Raw genomic sequence first — 21,876 nt, forward strand, 5'->3', positions numbered from 1 at the left:
AGCATTGTGGTTTTGAGCCCAAAACACCCTCCAGATTAAATTATTTATTCCTGTGAAATGTGCTTACAACTGCAGAAGGATTTCACTTAATTGAGAGTGCAGCCAGCATTTTAATAAAACTATAAAAGGGTGAAATGTGCATAAACAGAAGAAAAGTGTTTAATCTCGGCACAATCACTTGATGTTCATGAGAGCATTTAGCTTCCAATATAGCAAAGCAAATAATACTGAGATCCCACGAGCAAAGAGATATTTTTATCCCTTTGCACAAGCCCTGGGTTTAAATCTGACATTATAATTGTGAATGATGGTAGTCCATTACCATAGCTACAGGAGGCTCTGACCAGCCAGGGGATCACGTTACTAATGGCTGTCACAGGCTGGCTGTGGTGAGAGCGATCCCTTGGGACTGCCGTGCCCTGGGTGACACCGCAGAGGTGGCATTGCAGCACGTGGCACCGCGGGCACAGCACGGGTGTGGGGTCAGCGTGGCAAACCTGTGTTGAAGCCACTCCTGCCTGTGCTCTAGAGCTGGGGCCAGCACCCCGCTGTCACTGGATATGGGACCAGCACCTTCCTGTGCATTAAATATGAGACAGCACCTTCCTGTCACTGGATATGGGACCAGCACCTTCCTGTGCATTAAATATGGGACAGCACCCTCCTGTGCATTAAATATGAGACAGCACCTTCCTGTCACTTGATATGGGACCAGCGCCTTCCTGTGCATTAAATATGGGACCAGCACCTTCCTGGGCTTCCTTGGAGGTGCTGGCTGAGGGCTGAGGCTCTCTGAGCCCCACACTGGTCCCCATATCCTCACACCAGTTACAACAGGCAGCACATCCTCCATTCAGTCTTGTTAACGGCTGGGAGCTTGTCTGGGCTTCAGGGTTTGGGATTGCACAGAGCCCATTGGATCTGCTCTGACTGCATCACTCAGACACCTCTGCAGAACCAGCAGGGGCCCCTTCCCCACCCCCTCCTGCGCTGAGCATCCTCTCAGCAGCTCCAGGTACGAGGCAGGGAGATGGAGAACCCCTCCAATCTGGGATTACAACTCTGCTCACAGCCTGCTCTCCGAGAAAAGCATTTGTGTGGTGTACTGTAACCAAGGAGACTGGAAACTCGGGGAATGGCCAGTCCCACTTATCAGGAGCTTTTCTTCATCTCTGCTGGCGCACAGGATTGTGCTTGGTTTAATAAAGAGGTTGAAACTGCGTCGCCCTTTGCAGGGAGAGACAATTCTTCACCAGGCACTGACGTCCCAGCTGGCATCTGACAATAGGGAGAGATGGACAGCTCAGAAACCAGTGCAGCCAGCAGCTGGAATTCTCTGCACTCCTCCAGGCACCAAACTTCCATCCCACCTGCAGGAATTACCAGGAAATCTCCAAGCCCTGCCAAGGAAGGCTGCTCGTGCCAGCTGGGGTGGGGATTTGGGGTGCTGCACCCCCCAAAGGGACTCTGCACTCTGCCCAAGGGAGCCCTGGGCTGTGCCCAGAAGATGTGGGGACAGAGATCACTGGGAAAATCCCAGTGGATGCTGCACTGTCGCCTCTGTGGCCCCCAGCAAGGTGCTGCTCCTTCCATCCGTGGGACAGAGCATTAATATATTCCTGCCTATCTCAGAGCCTGCTCCTGGGGAGGAAAGCCATTATTTAAACATTAATTCCTTGTGTGGGCTCTCCTGCAATAAAGCAGGAGTGCGGAGGTGTTGAAGGAATTACGTTTTTATTTAATCATGGAGTAATTACAGGACCAGAGCTCTATGGAGCAGCTGTGATTGACTTCCCAGCTCAGCCCCAGCTCACAGGAAGAGCCAAACTGTCTGACACCAAACACAGAGGGACCACCTCACCCCAGGCATGGCCACTGCAATGGTGCTGCTGCTCAATGTGCCACAGAAATGTAAATAGACAAATATAAATATATATATATATATATATATATATATATATATATATATATATGTATGTGTGCATACATTTATAGTGTCCTGCAAGGAGAGCCCCAGCTCAGACAGGGCTCTGCTTCCAGGGTGGTTTTGCATCAGGGAGCTGTAGCCCCATGACCCAGAGCAGGTCCCTGGGGATGCATCCAGACCTTTCTCCAAATTCCAAATTTTGTACTGACACCATTTATAAGAGGGCAAAGGAATTGTGGCAGGACCAGCTTCACTGGGAATAGGAATATGCTGGGAAATGTCTCTTCTTCCCATTCCATGGCAATTACTTGAATCTGGGTTTGCCTTAAAAATTCCACCAGTTTTATCAAAAAAGCTGATTTTGAGGCCAGAGTGTTCTGCAGGGTCTGGACTGACATTTGAGCACAGACCGTAAATTCCTCCAGTTGTTTTTTTGCTCAAGTGAAGCTTTTCCTCAGAAAAAAAAAAAAAACATCCTGACTTAATTTGGAAACTTCAAGAGACTCAGAAAGCAGCACTTCCCCTTGATAATTCGTTCCAGTTGTTAATTACCTCACTATTAGAAATGTGTCTTTTGTTCTAATTTAAATGTGTCTGGCTCCAGCTTCCAGTTGTTGGCTCTCTTGTGCTTTCCCTGCTGGATTAAAAGGCCCTTTCAGAGCTCGCTGTATCCCAGGAACATTTTTGCAGAGCGGATTCAAGGCACCTCTGGATCCTCCTTTGGCTGTACCCCAGGGACCTCACTGCCTCCTTGCCTTTCAGTGGTGTTTTTTCAATCCTCAAAGAATTTTCCTCCCTCTTTTGTTCGCCCTCTCCTGTTTGCCAAACCCCTCTTTAATGAGCCACATTTCCCAGCGCTGCATGGAATTTTCCCCTTGGTCCCACAGGTGCACCAGGACCGTGCCAGGACCACAGCAACCCCCTAAACCTCACCAGGGCTGTGCTGGGGCCACTGGCTCCAGCCTTGGAGGGTTTCAGAGCTCTAAGAATGCTTGTGGAGCTGCTTTTGCTCCTCCAGCCTCTAAATTATTTTCACATTTGATCTTTTCTGGGACACAACCTCCCAGTTTGTGAGCATGGCCTATATTTCCTGTGTCTAGATCACAGCGTTGCCTTGGATTTGATTAAAAAGTGTTTTTTCTTGGATGGCAGCAGATTTACCAAGGAATCCAGATTCCCGCACTCCCGTGGGACACCGTCTCACCAGCAGACCCGAAAACAGGGATTTTTTACCCCAACTTTATGGGATGGGAGCTGTTTCTTAATCCCAGAGAAGCACCCTGGGCATGGAGCCATCGGCTCCTGGGCGCTGCTGCCAGCACTAACAGGTTTAGCATCAGCCCCACGGATTAAGCTCCTCAGTGGGAGCAGTGCTGGCTTTGTGGGAAGATCAGGGCTCAGGGATTCCCATGGGAAGCACTGAGGGAATTCCTTGCCCTGCTCAGTCCTTGTGGCTCTCCCACTGCTGCTGCCATAGCCATGCCACCGGCACATCCTGCCATGTGAGGGGTGGCCAAGCCACCCTCTGAGGGACAAGAGGGTGACAATGCACCCTGCAGGGCTCTGGCTTAGCGAGACCACAGGCGAGGTGGTGCTGCACCACGCGGTGCTGCTCCTGGGTGATCCAGCAGCAAACGCTCCCAGAGAGGCCCCGGGAGAGCTCTTGGCTCCTGGGAAATGCAGATGGGGAAGCAGAGGGTGCTGGTGGTGCCCTGCAGGTGCATGTCCCAGCACGGGCACCGGAGCAGCCCCATCCCGGGCCGGGCACACACCCACGGTGGCTGTGGAGCCCAGAGCTGGCACTGGCCCAGCCCTGCTGGCAGTCACGGGCTGAGATGTTCTCAGCAATCAGATGTCACCTCTAACCATGTCCCCAGCCGGCAGCAGCAGCGTGGCAGCTCCGCAGGACAGCTCTCACTGTCCCCGGGCGGTGGCACCGGCAGTGTCCGGGCTCCGAGGACACCGCGAGCGCTGCAGTCGAGCTAATTAATGGTGATGGCCTCACTCACGCCTAAGGACCCCATCCCAGGGGCATTCCTCTCTCCCAGCACAGCCCTGGGGGCACTTCCTTCATTCCCACATTTCGCAGGACTTTGTGTCACCACCTGGCGAGCGGCGCAGCGCCGGGTCCCCGTTTGGTGGCGGCTTTTTGGTCTGTCCACCCCGCTGGGGACACTGCAGAGAGCTCCCTGGGAACGCTCATGGATTCCTCCTTGCGGCCCCGCTCCTTCCTGGCCGGGTGACAAACAGGAAGGGACCACGCGACACCCACGGCAGGAGGAGATGCGGGGGCGTTTCCTCGGCAATAAAAATCTCTGGCAGCTTCTCCGAGCGAAGCTGGGGCCGGTTCCCTCCTTCCACAAGCCCAGTGCCTCTGTGCCAGGCAAGAAGGGACCTCTGCCCTGCACGGGAGAGTTCATAAATCATCAGTCACTTGCTCAGCTCTCCTCTCACCAGCACCACGCTGGAAGCGCTCACGGAGGCTCCTTGTGGACCTGCCCCTCCTCCTCCGAGGTCTTCCACAGCGCCGGCACGAAACCACCGAGTAAATAAAGATAAGACTCTTACTCACCGCTGCCCACGTGAATCATCGCTGGGGCCCGTTAGGGCAGCCATGGAAAACGCTCCGTTTTCCCAGACCTCTGCAAACTAAAAAAAGCAATGCTGGCTGTCCCCTCGCCCTTGCTCTGGGCTGTGCCGGCGGCGCTGAGCTGCCAGAGCCCGGCACTGGGAGCCTTTGCCAAGCAGCTGCAGCAGAGCAGAGCCCGGGCTGTGCTCTCGCAGCCTTCGCTGCTTTTCTGCATCTCTCCTCCTCTGCCAAAGCATCCGCACACAGCGGAATGGCACGAGTGGGAAAGGCAGCGAGGAGAGGCTGGCAGAGAGGGGAGAGCAGCGTGTGAGACGGGGATGGGACCAGAACGCCACCAGCTCGGCCCCTGCCGGGTCCACAGAGGCTCGGGGGGATCCATGTCCCGGCCAGAGCCCTTGCTCAGCGCTGAGAGGCAGCAGCAGCAGCCTGCACCTTGCAGGGAGCTGGGATGCTGCTCCAGGACCTGTGGATTGTTACAGGGATTCAGGGATCTGCTCCTGGGGTGGAGCACTCAGGACAACACCCTGCTGGGGGAACAGGCCACTGTGTCCAGCTGGGCTCTGGAGGGACACCCGGGCAGGTTTTATGGCTGAACAAATGGGTGATTCCACCATCCCAGGCTGGACAGGCCTTGGAGCAACGTGCTCTAGTGGAGAGTGCCCCTGTTCACAGCAGGGAGTGGGACAAGATGGGCGTTGAAGTCCCGTCCGACCCAAACCATTCCGGGATTCCATGAGAACAGGAGCTCCTGGTGGGAGCAGGAGGAGGGGCAGAGCCGGCATCCCCCAGCCTGCTCCCGTTGCAGGGCACACGTGTTGCTGCATGATGGATGTTTGCTCTGTACCAGCCCAGGAGCCGAAATAAATTGCAGCTATACAATGAAGAGGCACTTTATTGCTCAGGCATTAGGCAAAGCTAATGTAATCCGAACCGATATTGAATACAAATCCTTGGCTGTGACTCACCCTGCTATTACATTGTGTTCTGCAGAGCAGCCGCGTGCCATCAGAGTCAGGCTTTAGGGGAAAATAAGAAAGGAACAGGCTTTTCTCTCTCCCTGTGAAAGACAGCTGCAATGACGGCCAAATCACCCAATCATTGCCTTAATTAATAATTATTTGGAGCCTCCTGGGATTGATTGGATCATTATGACACCAAGTGAAGCCTGAAGAAGAACTCCAGGGGGAAGATGGTGCTGATTCCATGTTCACTTTGGCTCTCTCGCTTGCAGAAGGAGCATATCAAAGCTTCAGGAGCTCGCAGGGGCAGAAAACCTGAATTTTTCCTGGGATAACTCATTCCTGCAAGCAACACCAGACATTACAACCATCACCTGCTCTTTCTGCTTGAAGCCCAGCATGAGGCCTTTCCACTGTGCCAGGGCAGAGCTGCAGCAGCAGGATGAGGGGAGAGGGGAGCTTTATTCCCCCAGCCTTCCTCAATCATCTCCCTCCCTCCCTGAGACTGGAGCTGGGCTCCTGCTCAGCACAAGGTTTGGTTTCAGGTGCCACAATGATGCCTGATGCACAGCCAGCAGCCAGGACTGTGCGTTGCACTGCCAGGGCATCCTTCCCCTCTGAGAATGGAGGTGTTGAGGAGACACTGATGAATCAAGACCCCAAACACTCCTGCAAGGCAAGGGCTATCTCTGCCCAGTGCTCTGTGAGGTTTAGAGACCAGCACAACCTTGTGCTGATTTAGGAAATCTCACCACAGCTGAGGTCAATGCTAATGCAGCCCTTGATCCCACAGCCAGCACTGCAAACCTTCCCTCTAATACAGCCAGGAACCTTCCCCTGCTCCAACTCTCATTTTCCCTTTAACTCTTCACTTCAAGAGCAGACAAGCTGGGGTAAACCAAATTGTGTCCCCCTGGGCCATGAGCCCCAGAGCATCTCAGCATCTTCAGCAGTGCTGAAGGGCAGCGTCCAGCTCCACTCAGTCCCTGCATCCCTGATCCCCTGCCAAAACTGCACCCAGGCACCCCTGGGGAGAGCCTGCTCCTCCTCTGCACTGCTGCACAGAACTCCTTGAAGCATGTCAAGAAAATAAACATGATCCCTGAAAGAAAAATCACAATCCCTCCCACTCCTGTTCTGGATCACCCCCCTGTTGGATATCCACGCTGTGAGCACACAGGGATGAGCTAACCATGAGTGGTGAGCATGGAAATGGCTCTCCAGCACACTGAGGTGTCTTTCCCTGGCTGCAGGCACATTTCTAGCCCTGTGACTTCCTTGGCTGCTTTGGGTCATCTCAGTGGCTCCTTCTGAGAGCTGGAAATGGATCATTGCTCTGGGCTGCAGCTGGATAGGGACCAGCAAGGAGCACCCCAACCTCTGTCTGGCTCCCAGTGCCGCAGGGACCTGCCAGGCCACGTTGCAGTGATGAACACACCCGCTGCTTCCCTGGCTTTGGGGAAGAGGTAATGTGTCACACTGTGACACGAAATAACTCACAGAAGCAGGTTAGATGTAAAAGGAAAGAAAAAGAACCTAAAAAAGCAAACTTTGTATTTTGACTCTACTATATATACAATAGCAAAAATGACAGTGGATTGGAGGGTGAAATTGTCACCTCTCCAACTACACTGGTCAAAGTGACAGTTCATCAATTCCCTCTACTCACAAAGAAGAATGCAAAACAATCATTATTTACATGAACATGCATGAGAAAACTCAGTTGAAATATGTAAATACTAGAAGACATAAGAACTTTTAAAAAAGCTCTCAAAAGAACAGGGTGACAGGAATGAACGGTCCTCAGACTGCCAGCAAAGCCCCCAGTGGAAGCATAAGTCATTTGCTCCCCTCCCTCCCTTGCAGTGCACCCCTGGTTAATGAGATCATCCATCAACAGGATTTTTGGAAGCTGTCAGCCTGGTTCAGGGTGGAAGACTCAGCCATCAGTCACAGGGATCCATCAGGGTCTGAGGAAGAGGCAGAGGCACCCGGTGCTTCCCAGAGCAGCACTGCCCTGATCCCTGTCCCACCAGCAGCCCTGCCGATCCCACAAAGGCCTCTGCTGCCATGCCACGATGCTCGAGGCTTTCTGGGCACAGAGCACTGATCCAGACACTGGGAAGGGCTCCTTTCCTGGCCGTGCTGCTGCTGTGGCACAGGGAATGCCATGTGCAGCAGTCCTGGGCTGCTCCCTGGAAAGGTCAGGCTGGCAGAGCGCAGTCACCAGGAAAAGGCTCCCAGCCCCCAGCCCTCAGCTGATTTATTTGCCCTCTGACAAACACGGGAAGCAGAGCAGAACCAGGGAGGCGCAGGGGCAGTGGGATGAAAGGGGATGAAAGCAGATGGCAAGACTGGGAGGGACCAGAAATACCTGGAAGGCTTGAACTTCAGAGAATCGGTCTAATACGCTAATAAGTGCATTTTCCACAGCGCTGTGCATGGCAGGAGGGCAGGCAGGGGCTGCTGCTGAGTGGCTTCTGCACCGTGAAATCAATCCCACCCAGCACACACAGGCTCGTTCTGCCAGGAATCCTTCCCAGGTCTCGCTGGCCCACCTCTGGCTGACACCCACAGCTCGCAAATGGAATTAGAGCAGTCATGAGTAAATGGAGACCTTTTTCCTCAGAGTGGCAAAAAAGCTTATGAAAGTGAGGAAAATGCCAGGAATGACAGGGATTTAGGGAGGTGTGGCACAGAGCAGTGTTGAAGCAGCACCCAGAACTAGAATCCCCAAATGAGCTCAGAACTAGAGTCCCCAAATGAGAGGCTGAGGGCACCCTGGACAGGGTTTTTTCCCAATCTGAGCCCCTTGGCTCATCCTTTCTGCCCATCCATCTCCTCTGGGCTCCCCATTGGGATAGCCCAGAGATGTGGCTCACCAGGTACTGCCACCCACCCTCCCTCCCCAAGTACCAGCACAGTGCCACACTCCCAGCCCCGCTTATCTGCTGCCAGGCTGACCAGCTCTGGCTGTAATTTCATGCTGTTATAAGCAATCACACTTGTAAAGCAAAAATCACGGCTGTGTTTCATGGCACAGAATGTGAAGGAGGCTTTTAAGTGCTGGAGAAATCCCAGCTGATGGCTCATCCCTCTATCCCTCTGCTGGCACCGCTTCATCTCAATGTCCGGACATCCCTGCAGCCACCCCCTCACCCACAGCTTTTAGAGCAGTCACAAATAATAATTTCTTCCTAATATTTAATCTAAACATACCCTCCTTCAGCTAAAAGGCATTCTCACTTAGCCCAGCACTTCACACCCTTGTAAAAGCCCTCCCCACCCTCAGCCTCCTGCACAGCAGCAGCAGCTCTGGAAGGGGTAAACGCTGCTTTTTTAGCAGCTCTCAGTAACAAGCCCCAGGTGGAAGCAAGAATCTCCACCCTGGCTGTGTCCCACAGCTGCCCTCAGCTCCCAAACCTCCTCCGCGCTGCCCTGTGACAAGGACTGGGTGGCCCAGTGGTGGATGTGGGGCGTGGAGGGGACAGAGCTCCCCTGTGTCCCCCTCCCTCCCTGCTCAGGGACGTGGATGATCCCTGGTTGTGCCTGTCACCGTGTCACACAGCCTGGCACGGGCACCTTGTTAGACAGGCAGGGAATGTGCCGTGTGTTTTGGGAAGGAAACAAAACTCCGTATGGCGCTCTCCATCTGGGCTGAAAGGTTGCCTGGAAGGAAGGAAGGACAGCCAAGAGTGCAGACCACCGCCCCAGGGTGACAAAACCTGCTCTTGCTTCCCGCCCAGCCCCCATTCCCATGTGCCACTGCCCCCACCAGGGTCGGGAAGAGGGACTGGGAGCCCCGGTTGTGCCAGCCGGGTGACACGGGGAGGGCAGCCAGGAAAGGAGGGAGGGCATGTCAGGCTGCAGTGATGCAGGAGAGGACTGAGAGCAGCTCGGCTGAGCCCTGGGGCTCCGGGGGAGGAGGGGAAGAGCGTCTCCGCCTGCGACTGGCGATTTTCAGCCCTGAGCTGGCACAGGGAGGGTGCAGCCTGCGGCTCTCTGGCAGGGACGGGCTGCAAACGCTGCAGTTTTGCTCCAAGCTGTGAGGTGGCTCTGACAACCTGCCCAGGAACAGCCCCCACAGCCTTGATTTCCACTCTTGCGTCTCTGAAGAGTCGATAGTGGGGAAATGCAATGGAAAATATTTTATAAGAGCAATAGCTCTCCCCAGTTTGTGTCATTTAGATCAACACAGGACAAGCATGTGAGGAAAAGGTCGTTGTAATGAGAGGTGAGAAGCTCCGTGGGCTGTCAGCATGGCTGGTGCTAGGCTGGCTCTGACACCCCAGAAACCCTCAGATCCAGCTGGGCTTAATCCTGGACGCTGCCACCGTCCTCACCTGACCCCATCCTTCCCCTGCCGCCAGGAGGGATGGGGCTGCCATGGACCCACAGCTTTTGGCAGCTTTCTGCCCTCCCAGTCTCCCACCAAAGCCTCCAGCACCTGCCCAGCCCTGTGAGTTTTCTCCTCCTCCAGTAACGAGTGAAAAACCTGAAGAGTGTTCAGCAGGAGACCGTGTATTTTCCACCTCTGCATGCCCTGAGGGGAATTCCTGCTTTCCATCTTATTTATGCTCATAATCCAGACTTGGGTGTAGCCAGGCTCCCCTCTGGGAGGAGGTTTATAACCTGTGCTCATGTGGCTCCTGCCAGGACTCCTCCCAGTGGTGTTGTGTCCAACAAGTCAACAGCTTGTCCCGGGGCTGTGAGGATCAGGAGGAGCTGCTTGGCACTTCCCTTCTCCCATCTGTCTCCAACAGCAGGGGAACGAAGCCTGTGGAGGGTGGGGAAGAGCTGGCAGTGCTCAGGACCCTCCTGAGCTTGGTTAAGGCTTGGACTCAAAGATCTTAGAGGTTTTATCCAACCAGAATTCTGTGATTCTCACCCATGAGCTTCCCATGCCCTCATCCTCCACCTTCCCTGGGCAGCCTGGGCACCCCAGAGCCCGGACACCATCCTGCTGGGTGAGCCCTGTGCTGGCAGGGCCGTGCCATTCAGAGCCAGCCTCATCTCGGGAGAGGGATTATTGATCTGCATCTGGCACCGGGGCCAAAGCCTGCTGAAAGTGTAATTAATTGATCAGTGAGTGCTCTGAGATCCCAGATGAAAGAGCCATGTAATTACCAAGTATCATCCAGTGGCCCTGGGAGTAATTGTGATAACGGCTCAGGGTTAGCACTCCGAGGCAGAATTACCTCGGTGCTTAACGTCACCCTCCAGGGACAGACCTGTCCTCCCCGTGCCACGTGGAGGGGACCGGAGAGCTTGGGCCTGGGAAACAAAACCCCTCTGTGCATTCCCTGGGATGCTGGGCCCTGCAGAGGGGCTGGGACAGCGCGAGGGTGGCCAGGAAGGTGCAGGGTTGGGGGCTGCTCTCCAGAGTCACAGCAGGGAAGGGATCTCTGGCTCCCAAAATCACTGAGGTTGGACAGGACCACTGGAGATTTCATCAGAGAAGATCACCCATCACCAGGACTGTGGGAGCCTGGTGAACACCTCAGTTTCCAGGGGAAGGCACTGGAACCTAAAAACTGTGGCTCCAGAATTTCTGATTACACAAAAATTCAGCTGCGTGTGGGATTCTCTGACAATTCCCAGCCTTATTTTAGATTTTTACGCTCTACCATAAAAGCAGTTGTAGTAAATTATTAGACCTACATGTGGGCTGTCAGGAGGCTTCTTCCCTATTAAATCACCCACGATGTTGTGTCCTCCCTGCACTCAGCTGGGCTGTGTGTCCCATGTCCCTCCAGCCCCAGCACCTCAGCCCTCGGGGCCACCAAGAGTCTGGGTGCAGCACATTTCCCAAGGAGCTTTTCCCAGGTGCACGAAACCCTCCTGGGAATCAAAACCAGTCCTCACTCTGTCATCCCAGTGGCCAGCTCAGGGAGAGTGGAGCAGGATTTGCTTCCATTGCCAAACACAAAGCAAAAGCTGATCTCCTGGGTGCTGGGGAGAGATTTACAAATTTCCCTGGTTTATTCCATTAACCCCGTGGCTGCTCAGGGATCTCGGCAGTGCTGACTGCAATAAAGTGACCTCCTTTAACCTGCAGCCTCCTTCCCACTCTCCCAGCCCCGCCTGAGCCACAGCCTGAGCAGCTCTGAGCTCTGGTGCCACCTCCGGGTGAGAGGATGGGCACAGGGGCATCTCCCCGGGGCTCACAGAGAGCTGAGCAGCCGTGGGACATGCCCGTGTCACTCAGCTGACACACACAGTAACTCGGTGCCTCACACACTCATTATCTGCAACTGGAAATGTCTCCCACAGGGCTGGAATTGGGGTGGGATGGGATGGGATGGGATGGGATGGGATGGGATGGGATGGGATGGGATGGGATGGGATGGGACCCGTGCTCAGAACCATCCTGGGGTGGTGCCTCAGTCCGTGCCAGGTGGGACAAGTGGGCAGAGGATGAGTGGCAGCTCCGTGCCATGGAGGGGCAGGAGCTTCCCGGGGGGCACAGGCACTGCTCCCAGCGTGCTGCAGCTGCAGGAATCCGTGGGTTCTGCCACCAAAGGAGTGCTGCACACTCACCAAAACCCCTGCAGGGGGACGGGCAGCAGCAGCCACAGCCCTGGGCAGCGAGGTCGGTGTTCCCTGGCGGCTGGCTCGTGTTTGGGGCGCATTCCCTAAATCCCATGGCAGCTTGTGCTGCGTTTCCCACCGCGCCGCTGCCACGCTGCAGCTCTGCCAGTGCCCCACACATGTTGCTTGCTGCTCCTCCTCCTCTTCCTCCTCCTCCTCCTCCTCCTCCTCCTCCTCCTCCCCAGCCTGCCTCCCGCCTCTCCGAGTCCTGCCCGGCTCCCTGCGGATCCCTTGGGGCTGCTGGCTGCTGTGGCACCGTGCCGGGCTCTCTGCCCACCCTTCCAAAATACTCAGAGCAACCCACGTCCCGGAGCTCAGGGGACATCCAGGGATGAGCCCCTGCAGGAAATCCCGGCTGTCTGGAGCATCAGGAGCCACGTTAGCCCTCCCATGGCCACAAATCCCTGAGCGGGTGCTGGGAGCCGAGGCACGGCTGCTCCAGAGGAGGAGTTTATCCAGCAGCGCTCAGGGGGTGCCGGGGCTTTATTGCCGGCCTCTCATCGCGCTGACAAACGCAGGAAGTTCCAGCGAGCTCCATAACAGCTCTGCACAAGTGAAATGCTGTTCTTTTGTTAGGATCTCTGCGAGTTATTATCCCTGAAGGCCGCGTGAGCTCACAGAGCTGCAGGATGGGCACTGGCTCTGCCCCGGGGGGTGACACTGTGCGTGGGGACCCCCCCTCCAGTTCCCCAGCCCAAGGTACAGAGTGAGGACACCAGCCACGGTGTGGGGACTGTGTTTTAGGGCTTTTCCTCTTTAAACAACCCCAGAGCCTCCACCCAAAGTCTCCCGGGAGGCGGAGGGACGAGGCTGGAGGCGGCTAATGGCTTTCCACCTGCGGGAGCTGCGGAAATGCTCCCAGCAAAGCACGGGCTCTGCTCCAAGCTCTTACAAGCTAATCAATGAAACATCACAGCTTGGGAGCCGGGGCAGAGCAAAGCAGCACAGTATGGATTTTATTTTTTCATGCAAAGAGCTTTAGTACAAATCCCTTTTCCCCCCCACAAAGAGTGCAAGCAGCCTCTGCAGAGAAAGCCAAGCCTGGGGCACCAGGGGGGACACAGGGGTGGGCTGGGAGGGGGCTGTCACCTCCCCTGTGAGGCACAGACACAGTTAGTGCCACTGTCCTTCTCTTTGTGCCACCCAGTTCACGAATTCTGGTCCCTGGGTGGTGCCCAAAGCAGGGGAGGTGCAGGTGTGGCCCTGGTGGCCCAAGGCTTTGCTGGCCAGGCCACAGCCACCATCAGGAGGGGCTTTGTGGGGCTGCCACTGCCTCTGCAGAGCTGTGGGGGAGCAAAGCACTGCTCCCTGCTCCAGCTGCAGGGGGTTTCTGGGACCTGAGCAATGCCATCTGCTTTAGCCACTGCAGAGGGACCTTCCAGTCCCTGGGACCCTCCAAGCCCTGTTTCATGGCACAGAAATGAGTTGAAGCGAGTGGCTGGACTGCTTTGGCAGAATAACTGGCTCTGTGCTGTGATCAGGGCTGCGCAGTGTGGCTGCAGGAGCTCACTCCGGTAACCGGTCACTGATCCCGGCTTGTGCAGCATCTCCAGGGATTTGGTGTTTGCCTGCAGGCCGTGGGAACTCAAGCAGTGACAGAGCAAACGCCAGGTCTGAGCGGGCTCATTAGTAATTCCTCCTTGTGAGGATGATTCTCCTCATCTGTCTGTTCCCGGGATCTGTCAATGAGCCAGTTCATTCCCACTTAGGATGCGCTGTGCTGATACTGCATCACGCTGATTCCAGGAGAATGTGCCTGATGCCACATCCGATCCATCACAACAACCCACGGCAGCCATCGGATACCTCCCTCCCTCCCTCCCTCCCTCCAATGCATCATCCCCTCAAAGATCACAATCAGCTGTTGGACAAAGCCTGGCTTTCACAGTGCCATGGTTACTGGTGCCGACTGTAATCTGTGATTTCCTTCTTTTCCCTTATTTCCTGTTCCTTCCCCTCCCACCCACTGGTGCTCACCCCCTCTCTCCAGTGTCTCCAACAACTCAGGGATTATTCCCCATCAGCACCACTGAGGAATGCTGATTGCATCAGTTCCTCACAGAATGCTTTTATGATTCCCATGGGGAAATTATTTGAGCCAGACAAATGAAAAATATTTACCTGTGGTTGGTGCTGAGGGCCAAGATCTGCATCCAGCTCATCCTGTCCTGCAGACACCTCCAGCCTTCCTGGGCATTCCTGCCTGGCTCAGGGTGCTGAGCACTGGTGCTGAGCCCTCCTGCCTGCATCAGGGGACTCTGAAATGCACGGGGAGATGCTGGTGTGAGGGGGAAAGCCAGAGCATTTTCCTGAAGACAATTAATGGATTACAGCCAGTGTAGAGTAATGCAGAGGTAAAGAAATCCCTCTCTCCAGAGGCAGTGGGATAGCACTAAAATCATGCTGCACTCTGCCTCACTTCATAAAAACTTCTTGTTATTCCTCAAGGAGGAATTGCAAGAGAGGACAACAGTTCTGTGCACTCCTGGATTTACAAATGCTGTTTTATGTATCAGTGTAATCTCTCTTGCAATTTATGTGGGATGCAATGAGTAAACACCAGCAGTCCTGGCAGGAATACTGACTCTGGAATGGATGCAGAGAATGGTAGGAAAGCCTCCCCAGAGCAGGTATTTTCCAGCTCAAAGGCAGATTTGTAGAAGGCAGATTTCTCCAGGATTTGTGGGGATGGTCAGGATGGAGCCACTGGCTGCTCCGTGACTGATGCAAATCCTGCTGGAGCAAAGAACTGAAAATCACAGCAGAAAAGTCTTTAAAACTTTTGGGACATCACAGCGCAGCAGTGAGACATGGATACAGCAAGCAGAGCAGCACCATTGCCTTGGGAAGGAGCCTGGCAGCCATGGACTGGAGTGGCTGTGGGTGCCTGGAGCTGGTGGGAGCCTCTCCAGGCATTGCCACGAGGAGCTTCAGTTAATGAAGCTCTGAACTGTGAATTATGCATAGAGCATAAAACAATGTCCTGATTTCTGGCTGGGGAATTAAGGAGCCATGGGCTCAGGTAGGTGCTCCCAGGCTTCAGTCCTGGTGCACAAGGAGAGCTTTTGCTCTGTGGGGGGATGGCTCACTGGGATGTGACACAGGGGCCGTGGAGCCATGCTGGGGTGGCCCGCACAGGGACACTGAGGGGTGCAGAGGTGACCCTGGGGACACAGCACCCTGTCCCTTCCCTCCAGTTCCGCAGGGATGCTGCTGCCTGCCTTCCCCTCAGTGTTTTTTTTTCCCTCAGCCCCCTCCAAACCCCAGTGGGCAACAGGGAGCCTATTTTCAAGCTGTGCAAAGTCTTCTTCTGTTGACAAGGAACAAGGACTTCCCTCCTGAGCAGCCCCCAGCTGTGCCCGCTGGCACTGGCTCAAAGGGGCTGGATGCCAGCCTGGCCTCCGGCTCAAACCCCCCATTCAGCGCCGTGTTTGGAAGGCAAAGCAGGGAATCAGCCCCGTTCCCAAAGCCAAAGGCTGGAGTGGCTCTGCCATCTCGGAGGGACAAAGGCCTTTTCTGCCCTGGGACAATATTGCCACTCAGCAGCAGTGCCCCCAGCCTGGGGACGGCTCCTCAGAGCCTCCTTTCAGCTGCACTACGGGGCACCTCTGCTTCCAAGTCTAAAGCTGAGGTTATTTTTCCGCTTCCTTGTGTCACTGAACCCCCCCCCCCCCACCCCGGGCACTGTGGAGGAGGAGTGAAAGCTTCCCAAGGAAGCTGCAGGGAAGAAGCTGCTCCCCGGTGTGAGCAGAGGGCAGGAGGGGCAGCAGCCTGGCACCGTGCATGCCCTGTGTGCCCTCACGGGAGCCCCACGGAGCAGCTGCAACCTCAGCAGGATCCCCAGAGTGTTTGGGATGGCTCACACGGAGTCAGGGGAGTGGGGCCTGTCCTGGTGGGGTCTGTCCCCAAAGCACCTCTGTCCCCAAAGCACCTCTGTCCCCATCTCCCACCTGCGGCTGCGCCAGTGTGGGGGGACAGGAGCTGCCTGTGAGGTCTGTCCCGCCCCGCTGCAGGGCAGATGCTGCAGGATCCCACAAGGTGGATGTGTCCAGGCTCCAGTGGATGTGTCCAGGGTTCCACAGGCAATGCCCAGGCTGGTCGGAGCCCCTGGCAGCGCTGCCCCTGCCCCGCGGGCGCGGGGAGCTGCGAGTGGGCGGCGATCAATGGGCACAACTGCAGAGCAAACGCGGCAGCACCGGCGGCTGCGGCAGCGGCGCGAGAATAAATGAGAGATTGATTTTCCAGGCAGCTCGGATCTCGTGGATCTCAGCTGCTGTGACAAGGAGAGTGCAGGCACGGCTGGCGCCGTGGGGCTGTCACCTCTGTGTGCTCCCCGGTGCTGAGGAGCAGCCGTGTGAGGGGCTGGGAGCTCGGGCACTCAAAATAAAAGCTACTCTTTGCCAAAAGGCAAAGCAACTCTGAGCAGCTCTAGGCAGGGAGCTGGCAAGGCTGGGGACATTGGGAAGGACGGGAAAATGGGTGTCCTGTGCTCCCTGTGGGTCCCTCCCTTCTGCTCCCTGTCATCAGCCCCTTCCCAAACCGCAGTGAGCAGCACCAGAAAGGCACCGTCTGCCTTTAACATTTTATCTCCAAGCCGCTCTTGCTAAGTCACATCTGACTTAATTATGGTAATTAAGATTGACATTAATACAAGATTAAAATGTGAAATTAAAATTAGCTGTGAAACTTATCTGAGTTTTTAGAACAGTTATTGATTTTCTCCACTGTTAATCAAAGGTCTGAGGTAATGGCCGATGAACACGGTGCTAATTAGAGCAATGCCCATAAAGTGGCCTCGGGAGATGTTTGTCTTATTTCTTGGAATGCCTCAGGTTTCTGACCACGCAAACATCTCTGGCCCCGAGCGCTGCTGAAGGAGCTCAAGAGGCCACGTTCTGCCTGCTCCTGTCGGCGCTGTTCCTGCTGTGGAGCTGGGCTGTGCCATGCCCAGCCATGCCCAGCCATGCCCAGCCATGCCAGGGCTGCAGGAGCTGCTCCAGCTGCAGGGGTTTCAGGGTGGCAGGTCCCAGCTGCAGGCAGAAGGGCCCTGGTGTTTCAGGGAGCAGCAGGAGCACGGAGATCCCGGGAGCACCGAGGCTCTCCCTCCACACACATCCCGCTGTGTCTCCGGGTGAGATGAGATTTCACAGCCCATTAGGCCTCAGCGCCGGCTGCGGGAGGGAAAAGATTCCAATCACAGCAGCTCTGGGGAGTGCATCCCACGGTGCATCCTGTGCTTCATCCCAGCCCATGTCCCTACACACATTCCAGCCTCCCAGCTCACCTGAGCCCCCAGCAAAGCTGTTGGAGGACTCCAGAGAGCAGAATTCCCAGCAGCAGGTCCCTTCCCCAGGTGTGATGCCCCAGAGTCTGTGATGTGATGCCCATGGGGTGCAGTCTCATGGGAGCTGTGCCCACCTGCACCCTCTAAGCCTAGCTGAGCAGTTGAAGCTTGAGCCTCACCCTTCCCTCTCCATCACTAACAACTTTTGCCACTTCATGGGCATTTCTGCATCACAAATACGGTGTTTGGTCTCTTTTCCTGCCTGTTTCCATGGCACTGCTGTTATTATCTGGCTATCTTAGGAGTTTACTACAATGCAGATGAGCACAATAAAAATCACTCAAGGAGAACTGCTAAATGAGAGACAGCTCTTATCTTTAGCACCGGCAGGTCGGGAGGGAAGCGAGGCTGGAGCAGAGGGGGAGCAGTGCAGGCTGCACTCGCTGTGCCACAATCTTTGTTCAACCAAATTAAACCTCTGAGCAGGTGAGTCCCAATTGGGTATGAGAGTAACAGCGTTAAATAACACGCTGCACCTCTCGCTGCTTTCTCTCTCTTTCTTATTTTGTTCTTCTCGAGCCTGCTGCCCAACTGCTCCCAGCTGGCAGCGGCTGGGAGCGACACCAGGAATGCAAATGACCTGCCGGCCGCTCCCCAGCATCCCCGGGCTGCTGCCTCTGCTTCAGCGGTGCCGGGGAAAGAGGGAGCTCAGCAGAGCCCGGCGGGGAAAACACAGCAGGATCAGTCCCTGTGTTTGGACAGTTCCTTGCCTCGGTGTGTTCTGCGTGGTGGCACCGGCGGTGACACCAGAGTGTGATGGTTGTTGCTGAGGTAACGGGATCAGTGTAATTGCTCCCGCAAAGGTAGCGGGGGACTTCTCAGATGGCAGCATCAACAAACTGGCTCTTTAGGGAAGAGGCTGGGCTGTGTCTCGTGCTGTTTGACACTGGTGTTGTGCACTCGTGACATCGCTCTGGCTATTTGACTTGACAGGCAGAGCGGCCGGGAGAACCGGGCGCTCTCACCGGGAGGTGATTCACAGAAAACATTTCAGGGCAGGATTTGAGATTTCAGGAGAACAAAGCCTCTGTTCTTCTCAAAGTCACTGTAATTACACCGTGTGCTCTATGGGCTCAGAAGGGGCCTGCTGGGAGCCCTGGGCTCACTGCTCCCGCTGGTGGGATGGGCAAGGGGTTCCTGGGAGGCATCCAGGCCACGGTTTCCCTGCAGGCAAGGAAGCTGAGGAGCTGTGGGGCCAGGTCCTGAGCAGGGACCGCCTGTGTGCTGCTGCTTTTGCCACTGGACTGAGGGTACCCCAGTGCTCACCCATGGCCACGGTGCCAGCCCAACATTACAGGGGGCCCTAAGCAGCACCCACAAAGTGTGGGCTTCTGTGTGCTCAGTGCCTCCACCCCGCTGAGGTCAGGCAGGTCACAGCTGCAGCTCCCTCCAAGCCAGGCTTTGCTGGCTCCAGCAGCAGGGCCAGAAGCCCCAGAGCATTCCTGATCCCAAGGGAGACATGGGAGCCTCCCCACAGCACCTGTGCCCTATTCACAGCCTGCTTTGGGGGAGCCAGAGGAGAGGGAAGGCATGTACATCGGGGCTTGAGGAGGGAGTGAGAAGGGCTTGGAGTGCTGAGGGGGGCCTTGGGTGTAGGGGGGTGGGATGCTGAGCAGAGTTGGGATGCTGAGAGGGGCTTTGGATGCTGTAGGGGGCTTGGTGACAAGGGGCAGTGAGATGGGACAAGAGACAGGGTGATGGGGGGCCTGCAGTGGGAGCACCGCCCAGGCTGGGGGGGCACCGGGACTCCCGGAGCGGGAAGAAGCCGAGGAGGACGGAGGAAACCACGGGCAGCCGTGTGCCCGGGGCTGCTGCGGGAGCCGTACCCGGAGTGATCGGTGGGGCCGGGGCGAGCGGGGGGGAGCTGCGGGCGGGGCCGGAGCGCTCGGCGCTGCGCGGGGGCCGGAGCGGCCGCCGGCGCCCTCCCCCGCCGCTCGCTCCGCGCCGCTCCGCGCTCCCCGCGCTCTCCGCTCCGGTCCGCCCTCCGCCGCGCCCCCGCGCCGCTCCGCTCCGCTCCGCCGGCAGCGCCCGCCCCCGCCCGGCCCCGCTCGGCGCGGAGCGGCTCGGATCGCATCGGCTCGGCTCGGCTCGCCCAGCTCGCCCCGGCGCGGAGGCTCCGCCGCGCCCGCCGCAGGATGCCGGGGCCCCGCGGGCTCTGCCTGTTCGCCCTGCTGCTGCTGGGCACCCCCGCGGCCCCGCGCCCAGGTAAGCGGGGCGGAGCGGGGCGGAGCGGGCCGGGGCTGTGGGGCTCCCCGGGGCCCGCCGCCTCCCGGCTCCGGGGAGGGGGCACCGCCCGGCGCGGGGGAATGCAGCCGGGACCGGGAAGGGGGGGGATCGGAGCGGGAAGGGCTGCTGGAACCGGCTGTGCCATCCCCGATCGGGGACCCTCCGTTTCTGCTGCTCCCCGGGCCGGGATGAAACTTCTGGCACTGCGGGGAAGCGCAGCGGCACCGGGAGCGGCGGCGGGAGCGGGGCCCGGCGGAACGCGGAGCTCAGCACCGCGGGGCGGACAGCTCCCGCCGCCCGGGAGCGCTCCGGGAGCCGCGTCCTCACCGGCAACCGAGAGCGAACGGGGCCGCGGCCTCCCGGGAGCCGTGCCGGACCCTTCGCCTCCCTCCCGCAGGGAGAGCAGCCCCATGTGTCCCCAGCCCCCCGTGTGTCCCCAGCCCCCCGTGTGTCCCCAGCCCCCCGTGTGTCCCCAGCCCTCCGTGTGTCCCCCGCCCCCGGTGTCCCTCCAGCCCCCACTTCCATGTCCCCACTGGTGTTCCCGCCCCATCGTCTCGGTCAGGGCTGGCCGTGGGGGGTGAGTGTTTACCCAGGGGCTTTCTGTTCTCTCCACGTGTCCCCCATCCCCACGCAGACCCCCTCCCTCTCCCACTGCCGCGATGCCAGACCTAAGAATAGGCTCCGGGATGTGCTCGCGGGTGACTTGGCAAAGTCACCACAAACTCGTGTGGGGCTTGGAGGCGACTGAAGCGGTGCCTGTGCCCAGTCCCTCGGCACCGCTGGGATGCCAGGACGAGGCAGCCGGGCTCGGGTGTGGGTCTGGGTGGGGTTCCCAGCGTGGATTGTTCGGTGGGAGAAGGGAGAGGCCGGTGTGTGCCGGTGCTGCGGTGTGCTCGGGGCCTGAGGCTGCCCTCCGGGGCTGGCAGGGTGTTTGTAGCAAACACCACCAGCTCCTGGTGTCAGGAGTGCTGTGCGGTGCTGTCTGCCCACTCCAGTCCCTGCTCTCGTGGTCAGATTGCGTTAAATGACTTTGACTTTTCCGTCTGAAACCTGGCTCTCCAGACAGGGACTGTATTACAGAATCCTTCCTTTCTGGGCAGCAAACCAGCAATGGATGTAGACAGTGGCATTTCTCCCTCACCTGCATGGGTTTGTGTTCTGTGTCTGTGCACGTACGTGTGGAGGAATCAGATGCGAAGTCCCTGCCAGTTCTGGCATCCTGTTCCAGCCCGGGGACACACAGAGTGGCACGTTCCTCTGGTGTGTTACACAAACGCTCTGGTCCGGGCTGCCGGTGCTCTGTGTGAGAGCAGCAACCATCCCGGGCTCCCCGGGGGCCTGGGGGAGCTGGCAGCAAATCCAGCAAGCACAGGCCCAGTGAGGGCTCTCAGCTCCCTCACTGCCTCATGTGCTGAGGCAGGAGGGCTGTCCCAGTCCCACTGGGAGCATCAGCAGGCAGTCCAGCTCCCGGGAACAGGATTTGGCACAATCTGCCATAAATCTCATGGTGGAAGAACACAGTGTGCTGAACTCCTCTTTCCTTGGCAAGAGAAAGGGAGCTGATAAATTGTTGACCCTTTACAAGGTTTGGTGAATTATTGCAGTAAAATCCCAACTCCTGCCTACGCAGCCTGGAGCTGGTGGCGACGTGGCAGCTCTGCCCGTGCCTGGGGGGAGTCTTGTCCATCTGTGTGGAGGGGGACACGGCCAAGGGCCCAGAGCAGCGAATCCTGCTGTTCTCCAGCTGGGGAGGAGAAGGATCAGGCCCCGCAGAGACAGATTGCTCTGCTCCATCTGCTGCTCTTTCTGTTCATGCGTCCAAGAAAAAACCATTTTCACATGACTTGCACCCATCGGGTGCTTGGCTGGTGGCTTTGGGTGCTCTGCACTGGCGAAGCCATCTAGATCACCAGAGAGGAGGTGTGAAAGCCTCTCCTCTGCTCTCAGCATCCGCTCACACCCACCCACCGGCGCAGAGCAGGCAGCAGAGGCACGTCCCTGCACGGGGACTTGTGCCAGGAGGCTCTGGGCAGCCTGTGCTGGAGCAGCGGCATCCCGGGAACGTGGGCACCAGCAGGGGCATCTATTTGTACCCTGGAATGATGCAGTGGGCAAACACGGGGGGTGTGGGCAGCTGAGTGCAGACAGGGCAGAGCTGCCTGTGCTGCCCATGCAGGCTCAGCCCCTGGCAGTGGGGATGGCACGGGCACAGCTGAACCCCTGGGAGATCCAGGGTTTC

General features: G+C 57.2%; 1 protein-coding gene across 2 annotated transcripts in view; it reads left to right on the forward strand.

The window, feature by feature from the left end:
* Positions 1-19,499: 19,499 nt before the first annotated feature.
* SEZ6L (seizure related 6 homolog like) overlaps positions 19,500-21,876 on the forward strand; it is a 35,759-nt gene continuing 33,382 nt past the window's right edge. For both annotated transcript variants that reach the window (XM_053959603.1, XM_053959604.1), the window contains exon 1: positions 19,500-19,616. In XM_053959603.1, coding sequence (XP_053815578.1) covers positions 19,547-19,616 — 70 coding nt within the window. In that variant the 5' untranslated portion in view covers positions 19,500-19,546. The remainder of the gene's footprint in view (positions 19,617-21,876) is intronic.

Source organism: Vidua chalybeata, chromosome 18 (assembly GCF_026979565.1).
Source record: "Vidua chalybeata isolate OUT-0048 chromosome 18, bVidCha1 merged haplotype, whole genome shotgun sequence".
Classification (NCBI taxonomy): domain Eukaryota; kingdom Metazoa; phylum Chordata; class Aves; order Passeriformes; family Viduidae; genus Vidua; species Vidua chalybeata.